Genomic DNA, 16996 nt, shown 5'->3' on the forward strand with positions numbered 1-16996 from the left:
ATCTACAGAGGGACATAGACTTGGTTGAAGGGGCGCAGAGAAGAGCTATGCCTGTCCTTGATGGCACATGGGGCCTGAGTTATGAACACAGACTTCATTTTTTGAATATGTTTACATTGGAGGGGAACGCAGGTGTTGGGGATATGATCAAAATGTTCAAAATTTTCTATGGAATGGATAGGATGGACCATGAATTATCAATACACCGGCAATTGACTGCTTTGACAAGAGGACAATAGTATCAATTGGCGAGGGACAATTCTAGGTTCACAGGGAATTTTCTCCAATATGGTTGTTAATAAATGGAATAGCTCACCCTCTGGGATAGTAAATTCTAACACAATTGACACGTTTAAAAAGAAATATGATAAACATATTTAGGTAAATTGAGAAGCTAACAAGGACATTTGCTCCTCACTTGGGGTCACATTCTTGGAACTTTCCGCATTCACAGATAAGTGGCTTTGTTGGGATGGGAGGTTTAAGATAGGCTTGGATCAGGTTTTTTTACTCCCAGACTATAGACGAGAATGAGGGTTAGTTAGTGATAACAGTATTAACGGGGAATTACCCACCTCTGACTCGGATGGCTTCTCGATTGACACTAAATCGCAGGGCAAATCACTAAACCGCAAACCAGCTTCGATGTTTTGAGAGAAAGGTTAGTGGGAGTTTTTAAGGACTGGTTGGAATCAGTCGGGGTGAATGAGAAGAATTTAGTATGAAGCTGCCCTCTGTTTTACATGACGTACTTCCGTAAAAAGGATATTTACACATCGTGCCCCCTATGGTTCATGGATAGTGTGCTTAAGCTTTATCTTGAAAAGAAAAGAACATTCATAGAGTATAAAAGTGGACGAGGTGACCTGTTATTGTTTACTGATAAAAGAAGGGCAATGAAGAAAGGTATAAGAGATAGCAAAAACGAAGTTGAATCTAGATTGGCAGGCAATACTGGCTCTGACCCAAAAATAATTTTTCAGGTATGTCAATAATGGATGTAAGGGAACAGTTGACCCCTCTGGTTAGGAGGGTTTAGGGTAGAGAACAATGTAGGCATGTATAGGGCTTTCAATTAAATTTTCGTGTCAGTTTTTAATAGAGAAAATGATATTCAATGTACGGGTGTTGCATAGGGAATCCTCAATGATATTCAAGTGAAAGACGTGGAGGTCCTAAATCTTCTAAAAAATGTATGTGCAAGCAAAGCACCAGCAGCAGCAGCAGATGATATCTATCCTAGGGTCTTCAGGGAATGTGCTAATGAATTGTTAAGGCCTGTCACACAGATTTAGAAGAGTATTGTTGCTAAGGGTATTATCCTAAAGGATTGGGATCTTGCTGATGTAGTTCCGATATTTAAAAAAGGTAATAGAGAAGTTGTGCTGCCCACTTATCGTCCTGTTAGTTTGACGAGCTCCTTCTCGAAAGCTTTGGAAATTATTTTCTAAAGGCAATTGGTGAAAGAGATAGATGAGAATAATGTATTGTCAGAAAATGGGGCACCAGAAAATCAGCATGGGTTCTGGAAGGGGAAATCATGTGTAACCAACCTCCTTTGCTTCTATGATCATGTGACTAAGCCTTTGGGTAAAGGCAAAAATGTAGATGTTGTTTACCTTGATTACCAGAAGGCATTCAATTGGGTCTAACATGGTAAACTCTTGAAGCGTTTACACGAGATTGAGGGCAACTTGCAGAATTGAACAGAATCGTGGTTAAGAGATAGGTCACAGTGAGTTATGGTGAACAGGAAATTCTCTGATTGGACAGGCTTGACAAGTGGAGTTCCTCAAGGAAGTCCTTGGCCTCATACTTTTTGTACTGTTTATCGATAAACTCAATCAGGGTATAGATGGGATTGTTAGCAAATTCGCAGATGATATGAAGTTAATGGGGGTACTCATTAATCAAAGCGATAGGGAGTTGCTCCAGACCAACTTAAACAGGATTGGAGCATGGGCAAATGAATGGAGCATGATGTTTAGCATTGACAGATGCATGGTTGCTCATTTTGGTTCAAACAACCCATGTTTCTCTTACGAGTTGAATGGTGTTGTGTCACTATCCCGAATGCAACTAGAGTCACCGATTTGTGAATTCTCATTAAGCGGCGGCTTAGGTTTTCTGAACATTGTTCAGCGGTGGTCAAAAAAGCAAATAGAATGCTTGGTTTTATTTTCAAAAAGGTCTCATTGCATTCTCCTTAGTTCGTCCTGGACTGGAGTACGTTGCAAGGCTTTGGGGACCATACCTACAGAGGACTTGGTTGAAGGGGTGCAGAGAAGAGGTACGTGTGTCCTTGGTTGGCACACAAGGCTTGAGTTATGAAGAGAGATTTCATTTTTTAAAGATGTTTACATTGGAAGAACGCAGGTGTCGGGGATATGATTAAAGTGTTCAAAATTTTCAACAGCATAGATAGGATGGACCATGAATTATTACTATGTCGTCAATCAACTGTTCTGACAAGGGGACGCCAGTATTGATTGGTAAGGGACAATTCTAGATTGTGGTGTCACTGAAAAAAGATAAACATGCTGGGGTAAATTGAAAAGCTATCCATACTAAGAATAAGACAACCATAAACATTTTTTATGGACATTGTATTATATTTTATCATTGTATATATACTTTTTAGTTTTTATAATTGCATTTTCAATTTGGGGTTGCTGTATTTTAGAAATATATAACATCCCTATTTGTTATGGGCATCTTTTTCTCAACCACCTTGTTGGGCATTTTGCCTGTTTTAGCCCTGTATTTGCATTTGTATAATAAGACCTTTCTATCAGTTCATTTGGATGAGGATCTAGAAAATTAATACATAAATCAGAGTTTAAATTTTTAAAGAAATTTTGATTGTACATATGTGCTTTGTAAAGCATTAGCTCATTTTTTCCAATTCCTTTGTCCTTATAACTAAATAAATAATGAGAGAAGTTATAGAACTCTGTAAAGTTAATGGAAAAATTATGTTAATCAAACTTTGAAAAATTCAGTAGGAATTTTCTAATGAAAAATATCAAAAATGTATATGAAGCTGTTTGATATGAAATATCAAAAAGGTATATGAAGCTATTTGATATGAAATATCAAAAATGTGTATGAAGCTATTTGATATGAAATATCAAAAATGTATATGATGCATAGTAAAAACAGAAAATACAAATTAGAAGGAAAAATTATGAAATGAAACAAATGAAAATATATATAGCCTACATTGCTCCAATTTCATTCTTTCAATTTCTTTCTCAGCTACCCCCTTGTAGATTTCTTCATAATCAGTCTTGAGATCCGATCTTGCTGCAAGAATTTTCAGTGGATTTCCAGATGAAGCATGCTTTCTTTTGATGTTGATATTTTTTCTGTGGCATAGCCTGGTAAAAAGTTAAAATTTAATTCTCCAGTAATATTGTATATACAAATACAAGGGCCACAATAAGCAAATTGCCCAATGAGGAAGCAGACAAAAAAAATTATGCCCATAAAAAATATGGATGTCAAACATAACCAAACTACAGAAACCCAATATAAAAGTATAATATCACCAAAATAATAATAATAATCAACAATATATACACTACCCATAAAAAAATTATGGTTGTCTTATCTAACTATGGATAGCTTCGATTTATCCCATTATGTCTATCCTACTTGGAGAAAAACCCCTATTGGAGAAAAACTCTTTGTGACACCACAACCTGGAATTGTCCCTTACTAAATGATACTTCAGTTGTTAGAGTTACGACCACAGTAAACATGGCCTTATGAATGATCATCCATTCTTTCATGATATGTTCAACGTTCAGATGATAAAAGCCATTATTGCTTCTCTTCCTGGTCATTCATCTCCGGGTCCTGACGGAATACCCAGTTGTTTCCACAAACGTCTTTCAGAGACCCAATATCTCCACTTTTCTTAGTTCCATCTTCACATCCTTCTATGATCCTTCTGTAACTACTGATCTATTTCATGCTCTGGGAAAACTGCAGTTATTAGTCCAATTTATAAGAATAAAGGCTCCAGGGCAGATCAGAATAATTATCGCCTGGTATCGTTAACCGATATATACTGCAGAATTTTCGAGAGAGGCATAGTTAATCAGTTCCTTCCATTTGCTATAGAGATAGGTCTAATCCCCCACAGTTCAATTTGGCTTCATTCCTGGCCACTCCTTGTCAGTGCAGCAATTGATTTGCCATGATATATGGGCGAGTGCTATCATTATTTTAGGACAACAGAGTGATGTTATTTACATCGATTTCCAAAAGGCATTTGTAAAGTAGACAGATTGCTACTACTGAGGACGCTAGTTGGTGTGTTCCTGATAAAATTGTGACGATAATTAGAGTACTGCTATCAGAGAGGGATTGCCTAGTGAGCATCATGTCCAGAGAATGCCAGGTGCCAAGTGGAGTCATCCAGGGATCGGTGTTAGGCCGATCTTATTTACTTCGTACACTTACGATATCACTTAGGCTGTGTCACCCATCCCTCTATTGCAATTCGCTGATGATGCGAAGGTATTCTCTCCAGTAGAAAACACTAGGGGCCAATCACATGCCAATAACCTTTCCAATGGATTTGTCAGTATAAACTCCCTATTTCAACATCAAAAAGTGGATCAATGCATTTAGGCAGACGTACCGATCCTGAATATTATCAACTATAGGTCAGGGGTTCTCAAACTTTTTCCACCCCTTTCATGCCCCTTTCTCCCATTCAATGTTTATCTGTGAGCTCCGCCGGCTCCCCAGAGCTGTTTAACAAAGAAAATTTTTGAAAAACCTTTGTCAGAGGCGCCACTGTGCACAGTTTGAGAACCCATGAACTAGGTAATGAAACATTACAGCAATTAGATACATGTGTGGATTTAGCTATTGCAATGAGCTGCATCATGCATTTTACTGATCATTATCATGGCATAGTCTGCAAAGCTAGCAAAATTTCATACATGTTATGTATGCCATACCACAAGTGTGATGTGCATATATTGTCATATGCTTTCTGTGTGTATGTTCACCCGACTCTGGGGTTCTGTTCATAAGTATGGAGCGCATACAAAATAAAGGACATAAAGCTCATTGAAAAGCCACAGAGGTCCTTTACAAAATGAATAGCTGACATGAGCAGCTGGTCTTATTGCGAGAGACTTCAATTTCTTGGTTTGCACTCACTGGAATGGCATATAGAATCACAACAGATCTAAAGATGTGCTATAAACTAGTTCACCAAATGGTTTATCTACCATTGGGAGAAATTTTCCTCGAGATCATTGACATACTAGTTAACCTACAGAGACATTGCTTCCAAATAAGAATACCATGGGCAGAAGAGATTCATTTTTCCACAGATACAGATGTTGTGTGTGGCAAAAATACGGAACAGTCTGCCATCAGAACTTGTATGCGTTTCCTATGCAAAATTTGCTTTCGTTTTTTTAAGTTTCAACTGTGTGTTAACTACTACACTGATATGTTGAATAACTTAGCAGCACTTGACAACAACATCAACATTTACTGGGTTTCTGAACATGTAAATTTCGAGAGAAATGAACTTGCAGACCAGATAGCCAAAGTGGCAGCAAACCTGAACCTTTCTATCCTGTTTCGATGGCAAACAATGGATAGAAAATAAACATTATCAGCAATGGAAGTCAAGGCAGGATTGCTGACAAGCCAAGTTGGATTTGGGAACCCAGCTGAATATTGCAGAAAACCTTATTTCACTGAATAGAAAACAGATTTGACAGCTTATACAGATCATCACTGGTCATGCTAACCTAGCAAAACACCTACACAACTGTGGCTATGCAGATTCGTCTATTTGTCTTGTGTGGAGAGGACGATGAAACTCCCCTTCACCACGTGGGACGATGCCCTGCCTTCTCTATCCCAAGAAGGAATTACTTTGGTGATCATCAGGAGACACTAAGTAAAGTAGTAATGCAGCTAGCATTTACAATTTAGCAAATTTTCTTAATTATACTGCCCTGAACTCATGGTGAGTATCAATTCTCTGCTCTGACTCAAACTGATGTGTTAATTTTGAAATAACTTCATGTTGAGAATTTGGCCATATCCTTAGATCTCTGCTCCTTTTGTTTAAAAGGGTATCGCAGATAGGAGCAGCCTACTCATTTATCTACATATGGGCTATATCAGTTGTAGTTATACTATAACATTCCACTTACAGGAGTACAACAAAATGGCAACAGATATACCATTACTTTACCATACCTTTCATTCCCAATGCTGTTGCAAAACCTCAGGGAAATCTCTCTACATGATCCACAATTAATGTTATACTACTGTGTGTCAGAGCAATGGGCAAAATTGCTTCAGTTCTTCCCACATGTGACATCAAAAAATGATGATAATGATTGCCTTCCCTATTGAGGATTTCGACCTGGCTCCGTATGTGCAGCATTTTCCTGTCTGACTATTATTTCTGATCCTTTTTATTTTTTATTCCTTATTATTTTGCTATTATTACTTTTCCAGTGTAAGTACATTTTATGTCTTCTATGGTTATTGTGAATAAATAAATACTAGTGTCCCCTTGTCAAAGCAGTTGATTGATGGTGTATTAATAACTCATGGTCCTTCCTATCCATCCCACTGAAATTTTTAAACACTTCGATCATATCCCCCGACACCTGCATTCCTCCGACTCCAATGTAAACATACAGAGAAGAAATAGTCTTTCTTCATAGCTCAAGTCTTGTGTGCCAACAAGAGCACACATAGCTCTGCTCTGCATCCCCCTCCACCAAGTCTGTCTCTCTCTCTCTAGGCATGATCTCTGAAACCTCATGGCATAGTCCAGTCCAGGATGAACTAAGCCTCGGAGAAGCGGTAGAATGACTTAGGAGAACACGAAGAGACCTTTTAAGAATGAAACCAAGCATTCTATTTGCTTTTCTGACCACCGCTGAAGAATGTTCAGAAAACCTAAGCCACTCGTAAATTAGAATTCTCAAATCAGCAATCCTAGTTGCATCCAAAATGAGACAACCATTCAACTCTTGAGTGAAATGTGGGTTGTCCGATCCCAAATGAGCAACCATGCACTTGTCAATGCTGAAAGTCATGCTACAAACTTTAGCTGATGCTGCAATGATATTCAAGCTTGTCTGGAGCCTCTCCCAATCACTTTGATTCCAGACTACCCCCCCATAAGCTTCATGCCATCTGCGAATTTGCGCACAATTGCATTGAGCTTATTGATAAATAGTGAAAAAAGTATTGGCCCAAGGACACTTCCTTGAGGGACTCCCTTTTTCACATCTGTCCAATTACAAAATTCCTTGTTCACCATAACCAGCTGTGACCTATCTCACAACCATGATTCCATCCACTTCAAATTCATTCATTCTTCATTTTTGTGTCTTTCTTGGTGTTCTTCATTCTCGTGAGTTTTACTTAGCGTGTTTTTCATTTTTTGGTCATATATTCTTCAGTGTTTATTTTTCTAGCACATTGTTGGAGTTGCGAGATAAGTGGTATTTTTTTTATTTTGCTCTCAGTTATTAATTTTCATTGTGTATTTTTGATCGACTTAAATGTTTTTTCTCGCTCTCATTTCATTTTCATTGTATTTTCGCCAGATTTGTGTTTCTCCAGCTTCTTTGATATAAATTTGTGGGTTTTTTGGACGTTAGTGTTAGCAAACAGTGTATACTTTTTCTCGGGTACTCTCAATAATTGTTTTTCTCTCCATTTGGGCCTATTGTTTTAGTGTTAGTGAATAGAGATAGTTAACTAATTCTAATAAGTATAAATTGTACTTTATAGTTTAATACTTTTTTTAGAGTGTGTTGTATTCTTTATATACATATATATTTTCTTCTTCGAGATTCAGAGTTGAACATTTTATTTTCCTTAATTTTTTCATACAATCCCTTACGTATATTTTACATTGTAATGTATTTTACGTTATTTTAATTTCCTGTTAACGTTTCTCATTTTCCTTCTTTTAATTATTTAGTTTTAGCAATAGTGTTAGTATGCCTCAACCTCGACTAGTGTTGTGTAGAGCTTGCGGAGGGAGGTTTCCCTGATTTAGGATATAGTAGATAATAGTTTCAATTGTAAAGGGTGCTCGGATAGGGTGAGGTTGGAACTCGAGGTCGAAGCATTACGGGAAAAAGTTAGGTTTCTAGAGGGCCCGGTTATAACGGAGCTACTTGTCGTTGATGAAGAAGCAATCGCCACAAACAATGACAGTTTAGAGGGCGAATGGGTGGTCGTGGATGAGGTAGAAGGGGATAGTGATGGGGGTTTAATCATCAGCGATTCTATGGTTAGGGAACTTGGGAACAGACTGTGTAGGGATTGTCTGGGTTTTGAGCGCCGTTGTCTTTCGGGGGGGGGGGAAGATTGACAGCTTTTGAGATGTTTTTCATCACCGAAAGTTGCCTTTGCAGGTGATTCTGTGGGTGGGAACGAATTAGGTAAGAGTGAATATTAGTGAAACTCTGTCAGAGTACCGGGATTTACTATTATCCGCTCAAGAGGGGGGTTTCAGATGTGGCAGTGATTCCAGTACTGCCAAGGGGTACTACGGGTATAGGAATAGGATCCAAAAATTAAATTTAGGCCTGAAGGACATTTGCCCTCACTTGGGGTCACGTTCTTGGAGCTTCCCACATTTACTGATCAGTGGCTTCTTTGAGATGGGATCCATCTAAATAGGAGAGGGGTCTGGGAGGTTTACGATAGGCTTAGGTCAGGTTTTTTTACTCCCAGACCACGTAGTCAGGAATGCCGTTTAGTTAATGATAACCACAACAGTACTGATGGAGAATTACCCACCTGATTTGGATGGCTTTTTTATTGAGACTAAATCACAGGGCTAATTTAAATGTGTGCTAATAATGATAGGAGCTTTGGTAATAAGAAAGATTTTTTAGAAACTATGATAGCTGTGGAGGGACTGGATCTTATAGTCATTACAGAATCTTGGGCAAAAGATGGGGATGAATCTTTCTTACACATCTCAAGATACAATACTTTTTTGAGAAATAGTTCTGATAGGAAAGTGGGTGGAGTGTTGATATAAGTGAAATCATGTTTGAAGGCTAGATAGTGTAATGTGCAGAGAAGTGATATTGAAACTATATATGGGTTGATCTTGAAAACAAAAGACATAATAAACTTATTGTTGGGGTTTGTTACAATCCACCAACTAGGGATCCAAACTACATCCAAATTTCATGATGAAATTTCATACATGTGTAAGCGTAAGAAGGTTGTCATAGGGGATTTCAATTGCCAGGGTATCGATTGGGAGAACCTTTCAGCTGGAGATCAATATGAGACTTTAAGTTGGTGCTCGATAATTTTTTGTATGAGAATGTATCAGAAGCTACTAGGGGTACTACTATTTTAAATTTAGTTCTTAATAGTTCTGAGGATCTTGTTGAACATGTTTCGGTGGGGACAAGTTTTCTTCCAGTGATCATCGTATCGTCAGATTTCACTGTAACTTTTCCTCGGGTAAGGTTGATAACAAAAGACTATTCCCTTGTTTTCATAGAACTAACTTTGATGTTTTCAGAGAACTAACTTTGATGTTTTGAGAGAAAAATTAGCAGAAGTTTTCAAAGACTGGTTGGAATCAGTAGGAGTGGTCGGTCAATGGGAAGAATTTAGTATGAAGCTGTCCTCTGTTTTGCATGATGTCATACCTTTTATATCAAGGAAACATTTTATTTTCTGGATATTATGCTGAGGTGAACTCTGAAAGAAAAGTCATCTTGTCTCCGCCAGGATTCTTGAACCCAGGCCCTCTTGCATACCGGGCAAGCATGTTACCATCTACACCACTGGAGACACGACCCTGCCTTCCTTATTTCACGCACTGTGGTGTGATGCACTGAAGTAGAGACATTAGTAGCCTATTAACTTCAGGAGTTGGCCCCCAGGTGGGACGGTTAAGAGAGAAAATAAAATGTTTTTTTGATATATATCCTGGACTGAGAAAAAGCCATCTATCTCTCGTCATACCCTTTGTTCAAAAAAAGCGTGCAAAACCTTTATCTTGAAAAGAAAAGAGCATTCAGAGAGTATAAAAGTGGACAAGGTTACCTATCATTGTTTACTGATAAAAGAAGAGCATTGAAGAAAGCGAAAAAAGATAGCAAAAAGGAAGTTGAATCTAGATATGCAGATAACATTGCAGATAACATTGGCTCTGACCCAAAATCATTTTTTTGATATGTCAATAATGGATATAAGGGGACAGTTGGCCCCCTCTCAATAGGAGGGTCTAGGTTAGAGAGCAATGTACGCATGTGTAGTGCTTTCAATGTCTTTTTCGCATTGGTTTTTAATGAGAGATAATGATATTCAATATACAGGGGTGTTGCATGGGGTAATAAAATCCTCAACTATATTCAACTGGAAGATGTGGAGGCCCTAAATCTTCTAAGAAATGTATGTGCAAACAAAGCACCAGGACCAGATGATATCCTTCCCAGGGTCCTCAGGGAATGTGCTAATGAATTGTTGGGGCCAGTCGCACAGATATACAGAAGTAGTGTTGCTGAGGGTATCGTCCCAAGGGATTGGAAACTTGCTAATGTTGTTCCGATATTTAAGAAGGGGAGTAGTGAAGCTGTGTCCATTTATCGACCAGTGAGTTTGACAAGCTCCCTCTCAAAAATTTTGGAGATCATCATCAAAAGGCAGTTTGTGAAGTGGATAGACGAGAATAATATATTGGCGGATACTCAGCGTGGGTTCAGGGAGGGGAAGTCATGTGTAACTAACCTCCTTTGCTTTTATGATCATGTGTCTAAGGCTTTGGGTCAGGACAAAAATGTAGGTGTTGTTTACCTTGATTTCCAGAAGGCATTTGATCGGGTCCAACATGGTAAACTCTTGAAGCGTTTACACGAGATTGGGATAGGGGGGCAACTTGCTGAATTGAATAGAATTGTGGTTAAGAGATAGGTCGCAACGAGTTATTGTAAACAGGGAACTCTCTGGTTGGACAGGCGTCGCAAGTGGACTTCCTCAAGGAAGTGTCCTTGGCCCCATACTTTTTTCACTTTTTATTGATAAACTCGATCGGGGTATCAATAGGATTACTAGCAAATTCGCAGATGATGTGAAGTTAATGGGGGTAATCGAGAATCAAAGTGATAGGGAGTCGCTCCAGACCAGTCTAAACAGGATTGCAGCATGGGCAAATGAATTGAGCATGACGTTTAGCGTTGATAAGTGCATGGTCGCTCATTTTGGTTCGAACAACCCACAGTTCTCTTACGAGTTGAATGGTGTCACTATCTCGGATGCAACTAGGGTCACCGATTTGGGAATTCTCATTGACGAGCGGCTTAGATTTTCTGAACATTGTTCAGCGGTGGTCAAAAAAGCGAATAGAATATCTTGGTCTCATTTCCAAAAAAGTCTCTTCGTGTTCTCCTAAAGTCATTCTTCCGCTTTTTCGAGGCTTAGTTCGTCCTAGACTGGAGTATGCTGTAAGGTTTTGGAGAACATACCTACAGAGAGCATGGCACCACAAGGGGTGGGATGACAAGGCTCCAGCCCTGGGGCCCGGGATGAGTGTCATCATTTTTTTTCACGTCATAAATTCATCATAAAGAGTCCTGTGAAAGTCTGGTCAGAGGCCCGTAAAAGATTCCAGCCCAGGGTGCCCTGCTTCAGGATGTGGGGCCATGACAGAGGAACATAGACTTGGTTGAAGGGGTGCAAAGAAGAACTACGCGTGTCCTTATTAGCACACCGGGATTGAATTATGAAGAAAAACTTCATTTTTTAAATATGTTTACATTGGATGAACGCAGGCGTCGAGGAGATATGATAGAAGTGTTCAAAATTTTTAACCAGATGGATAGGATCGACCATGAACTTTTAGTACACCGCCAATCGACTGCTTTTACAAGGGGACACTAGTATTGATTGGTAAGGGACAATACAAGGTTATGGTTTCGCAGGGGGAATTTTTCTGTAATAGGGTTGTTAATAAATGGAATAACTTACCCCTGGAGGTAGTAAATTGTAACACAATTGACACGTTTAAAAAGAAATACGATAAACATGTTGGAGTAAATCGAGAAGCTATCCATACTTAGAATAAGACAACCATAATATTATTTATGGGCATTGTATCATGTGTGTATATATATATTGTTTATAATTTTTTTTGACTGTGTTTTTAATCACATGAACCATTTGTGGGAGCTAGGCGAGTGGGTATGTACGATTGAGGCTCTCTCTGAAATTTATTGTTCGCTTGCTAATTTTTTTCTCATCGTAACTCATTATTCAGTTTTAATACAACATATATAATTTTTTGTAATCACATAATTTTACGGATGTGTACTATGTGTTAAATATTTTTTTTATTCCTATAATACAAATAATAAGAGAGCTCTGATTTTATTCGGTATGGCAGAGAAAGTGTGTTCCAGGTGTGTAGAGACAATCATAACTCCAGACGATTCGATTAGTTGCACTAAATGCAAAGACATCTTCCATTATGGTTGTGGAGGTTTCAGCGAACTGGTATTCTGCAGGCTGAGATGTGATCGGGTTATGAGTTGGATATGCTTTAAATGTAAATAAACAACAAGCAAGCCATCGAAGAAAGATCCACGTAGACAAGATGATCCAGGGGATACTTCTACGAGGGATCCGGATCCTGAACCATTGATGGATATGCAGTTACTATCTCTTGATACTGGAAAATTGCTGAGTGATATAAGACAGATCGTGAACGGAATAAGTGAAGCATTCTATGCTCACATGCAATCACTGAAATCATACATGTGCTGCCAGTTCAAAGAACTGAGTGATCAAAACAAGAACTATCAATCCCAATTACTTGAGCTACAAACAAAGCAACAAGAACTGTCATCGGAAAATTCTGAGCTAAAATCTGAAGTCAAGAAACTTCAGATTGAAATTGGTGAACTACAACAATATCCCGTCACTGTAACATTGAGATCCAAGACCTTCCAGAGACTGTAAATTAGGATGTGATTGAATTGAAGACAAGAATAGCTGATCAGGTGCAAAGTGATCCAGAGGACAATATTACAATTATACATTGAGTGCCTACGAAGAAAACAGATAAAATAAAGCTGATCATAATTCAGTTCGATAAAAAATCTAATCGTGACAATTTTCTCAAGTTGGCAAAATCTAAGAAACTGAAAGAGTCTTCGATCGACAGCAGACTGCAACCCACACCAGTTTATTTTAATGAACATTTGAGCCCATACATGAAAAATGTGTTTTATCATTCCAAACAACATAAGCAACAACACAACTTTGCATATTGTTGGATTCGTGATGGTAAGGTTTTTATGTGTAAAACAGATGACTCCGTGGTGTTCAAAATCAGTCATGTAGATGATTTATCTCATGTCAATTAATAGTAACAAAAATTTAAATCTCAAAATCAGCACCCTGGAGGATCTAGAAAGGTTTCTTTCCGTTATTCACGATATTTAACATAACAATATTAGTAATATATCAAATTTTAAGGTTTTTCACTTGAATATAAGAAGCGTTAGGGCCAATTTCGACCATTTTATGACATTTATAAGTAGTTGTGTTGATCATATAGATATTATAATTCTCTCTGAGGTGTGGATTTTTGATGTAGAGACTGATCTTTATAAAATATCAGGTTTTGATTTATTCCCATGCTGTAGAAATTACAATAATTAAGGAGGTATATTGGTGTACACAAATAAATCTTTAAATTATAATAACATTACGTCAATCACAATGGAAACAGCTGAGGTGATTGGCATTAACCAGCCATCACTCCAATTAACTATTCTTTGTTTATATCCATCACAATCATTTTCAAAATCAGAATTTGTTGAGGAACTTGACTCTATATTAATGAATATAAAATGTCCTATTGGTAGGCGACATCAACATTAACATATTAAAACCCGATGATTAAATGACGATCTAGATTACATGAATATGTTGTCAGGACATGGCTTCCTCCCCTTAATTACTGATCAAACTAGGCCTCTTTCTGATAGTTGTATCAATCATATTTATCTACGTCACTCAACTAATATTACCAAATACTATTCATCAATAGTTGACACAGACATAACTGACCATTTTCCGATCATATGTAAACTTCATTTTGCCACCCCAATGTTAGATAAAATAAATCAAACTATACATAGGAAAATGAAAATTATTCGGTATACTGATATGTCAAATTTTCTCCAAAATTATGAATTTCAATTCGATCGCACTCATCCCGAAAAAGATTTGGATAATTTTTTATCCACCATGAATGTCATTGTCCAAAATCATTCCAGTGACCGAAACATTGTTTCCAGGAAGAAGGTTGGTAAACCATGGGTTACAGGCGAAATTTTCAATTTAATTAAGACAAAACAACAACTTCACATAAAAACAAGAAAATATCCGTATGGCCTTTCTATAGAAACTGCATATAGAAATATAAAATCAAGAATCAAATCTGAAATAAAGCAATCTAAAAAACAGTACTACTCTTTTAAGTTCTCGGAATGTCGTAACAATACTGAGCGTTGGAAATTTGTTAACAGAATATTAGGCACTGAGAACAAAGAGAATGTACTTCCAGAAAATGTTGAACTTCTGATTCTTGCCATTCATATTAACTTGTATTTCAATGGTATTGGAAGAAATACTGTAGTTTCCATGGATGACTATAAAAAATACGTACATGGTTTTCAAAATTCAATTTTTCTTTCTTCAACTAATATTTTTGAAATAAAGAAAATTATTAACAAACTAAAAAAACTCTGTATCTTCCATTGATGCAATGAACTCAAAAGTTTGGAAGCATTTTCCTGACAGCGTCATTCAGATGTTCTCTGATCTAGTTAATAATTGTTTTCAAAGTGGTGTTTTCCTAGAATCACTCAAAAAAGCAATCATTACCCCTATCTATAAAACCGGTGACAAGAATGACCTCAGCAATTGTAGACCAGTCTCAGTTCGGCATCCAAAATATTAGAATCTATCTTACAGGGGTGCAAGCGCCCCTCATCTATTTCGGAGCAGAAATTTTGAAAATGGAGTAGAACTAAAAACGAACTATATCTGCAATACAAGGAGTAATTTTTCTGTGAAATGCCAAAAGTTTTGCCAAAAATGTTTGAAACAAATAATTCTAAATACATTTCCTTCACAAATTAAAATCCATTTAAATTTTTTCTGAATTATCTTATCTGTCACTACTAAAACATGCATTACTGAAATGATGAATAAAAATTATTACTCTTTTCAAATCAAGCAACATGCATACTAAAAACCTAGGCAGCAAGAATTTCTGCTGCTTATTAACACCAAAATCTTATTCATCCTGATATAGCAAAAAAAAATTCGTGCAGAATATAATAAGGGTTTCCGTGAAAAAAAAAAATTAGCTTAAAAAAAAAATTTAAAAGCAAAATGCAAAAAAAAGAGAAAACTATAAATACCTTATTTACTTAAACAATTTCTCAACCTAATAGCATGTTAATAGATTACGAATCACGAGTCGCTTTCAGAAGTTCAGCATCTCAATGACAATTTTTTTCAAATTTTTCATGCCCTCGAACATAAGATTTTGTATGTCTTATTCCATTAAAGAATTGGATGGACAGATTTTTCAATGTTCGAACAGACTTTTATTTATTTGTTAACAATGAACTCTTTCACTGTCTGTGTTACCATGAGCTAAAGATAAAAAAGCCTTCACCAAAACTGGAAAAAATTTTGAACTTTGGGCAGCTTTCAAGGTTACAAAGTTTGAATATGTCTGCCCAATATCTATCTCTCTATTCTCTGAACTGATTTCATTTCTTGTAATTCTTTGCATTGTAGTGCAACCCATTCATCACACATAACTAATACATCTGTTGGTGCTATAATGTTAAGCAAAATCCCAGCAATATGTGAGGGAGTAATGTACCATCCCAGCAATTCATGAGAGGGAGTGCAAACGTTTCATTCTCTCCAACAACATGTTTTGGAAAGGTAGGACATTAATATAAAAAAGGTATCTCACAGAAGTTATATAAAATGAGCATGCTCCTAGTACAAACACCTTCCTTTGACTATTGTCAAGAGCATGACCCTCCACCATGCAGCCATATTGGGCCCCGCTCTAGAAGAGGTGTCAAATGAAGTTGAAATGGTGAAAAAAGCTTTGTTGACCAAAAAAAACGTGGTCAGTAGCGCCAAAAATAGGTTCTGCATGGGTAGAGATTTTTTTCCTCAAGCCGCATCTTTTCACCAAATCCGGATTTTCGTGATGTGAAACTGTCATGATCGGCAACCACTGACGATAACCACACGACAGCATAGTGGCTGGATGACAAAACTATGAATATTTTTGCTGGAGTTTTTACAGATTCCATCTTTTTCCACCGATCTTCGAAAAATGTCAGTAATTTGAAAGAGTAAACCAATCTCCTTTTCGATGTATGCCGTCTTCGAGTGCAGGTTGGCAGCCGCGAAATTACCGTTATTTTCAGTATATAACCCGCAGGAAAAAAAAAGGTCTCCGAAATCGGCATATTCATTCAGGGACTTTGATAGCCCGCCGGTTAACCAATAACAGTATAGGATTTTATACTTCAAGGCAGTAGAACTACTTTCCAAGGTCACGAGATAACGCTATTGTGATAGATGGTGGGAAGTGAAAAAAATTGAAGTTTCTCCTTCAGTATCTTTTTCCATGTCTCTGAAAGAATGCGTCCTGTGAACAAAATGTTCATGCTTCTTTTTCCTAAATTCCGGATATTTGACGCACTACAGTGCATTAGCGGTACCTCCGCAAACCACACACAAGAATTGGCGCAAATGCGCAGGGATTCGATGCCTTGGCACACCATGTAGCATGTAACCGTTTCGGCGCAGTTCTTGCACCCCCGATCTTAAAATGTAGATTATACTCGTTTTTAAATACTAATAATTTTTTCTCAGAAAATCAACATGGTTTCCTGCCACA

At 37.4% G+C, this 16996-nt stretch overlaps 1 protein-coding gene across 1 annotated transcript in view; it reads right to left on the reverse strand.

The window, feature by feature from the left end:
* The window catches only part of LOC149067666 (supervillin-like), a 238023-nt gene that overhangs the window by 173821 nt on the left and 47206 nt on the right, over positions 1-16996 (reverse strand). The window contains exon 7 of the mRNA XM_089252480.1: positions 3223-3380. Coding sequence (XP_089108606.1) covers positions 3223-3380 — 158 coding nt within the window. The remainder of the gene's footprint in view (positions 1-3222; positions 3381-16996) is intronic.

This window comes from Pholcus phalangioides, unplaced genomic scaffold (assembly GCF_987345545.1).
Source record: "Pholcus phalangioides strain wild (caught in Gottingen) unplaced genomic scaffold, Ppha-v1.0 ptg000029l_1, whole genome shotgun sequence".
NCBI lineage: Eukaryota > Metazoa > Arthropoda > Arachnida > Araneae > Pholcidae > Pholcus > Pholcus phalangioides.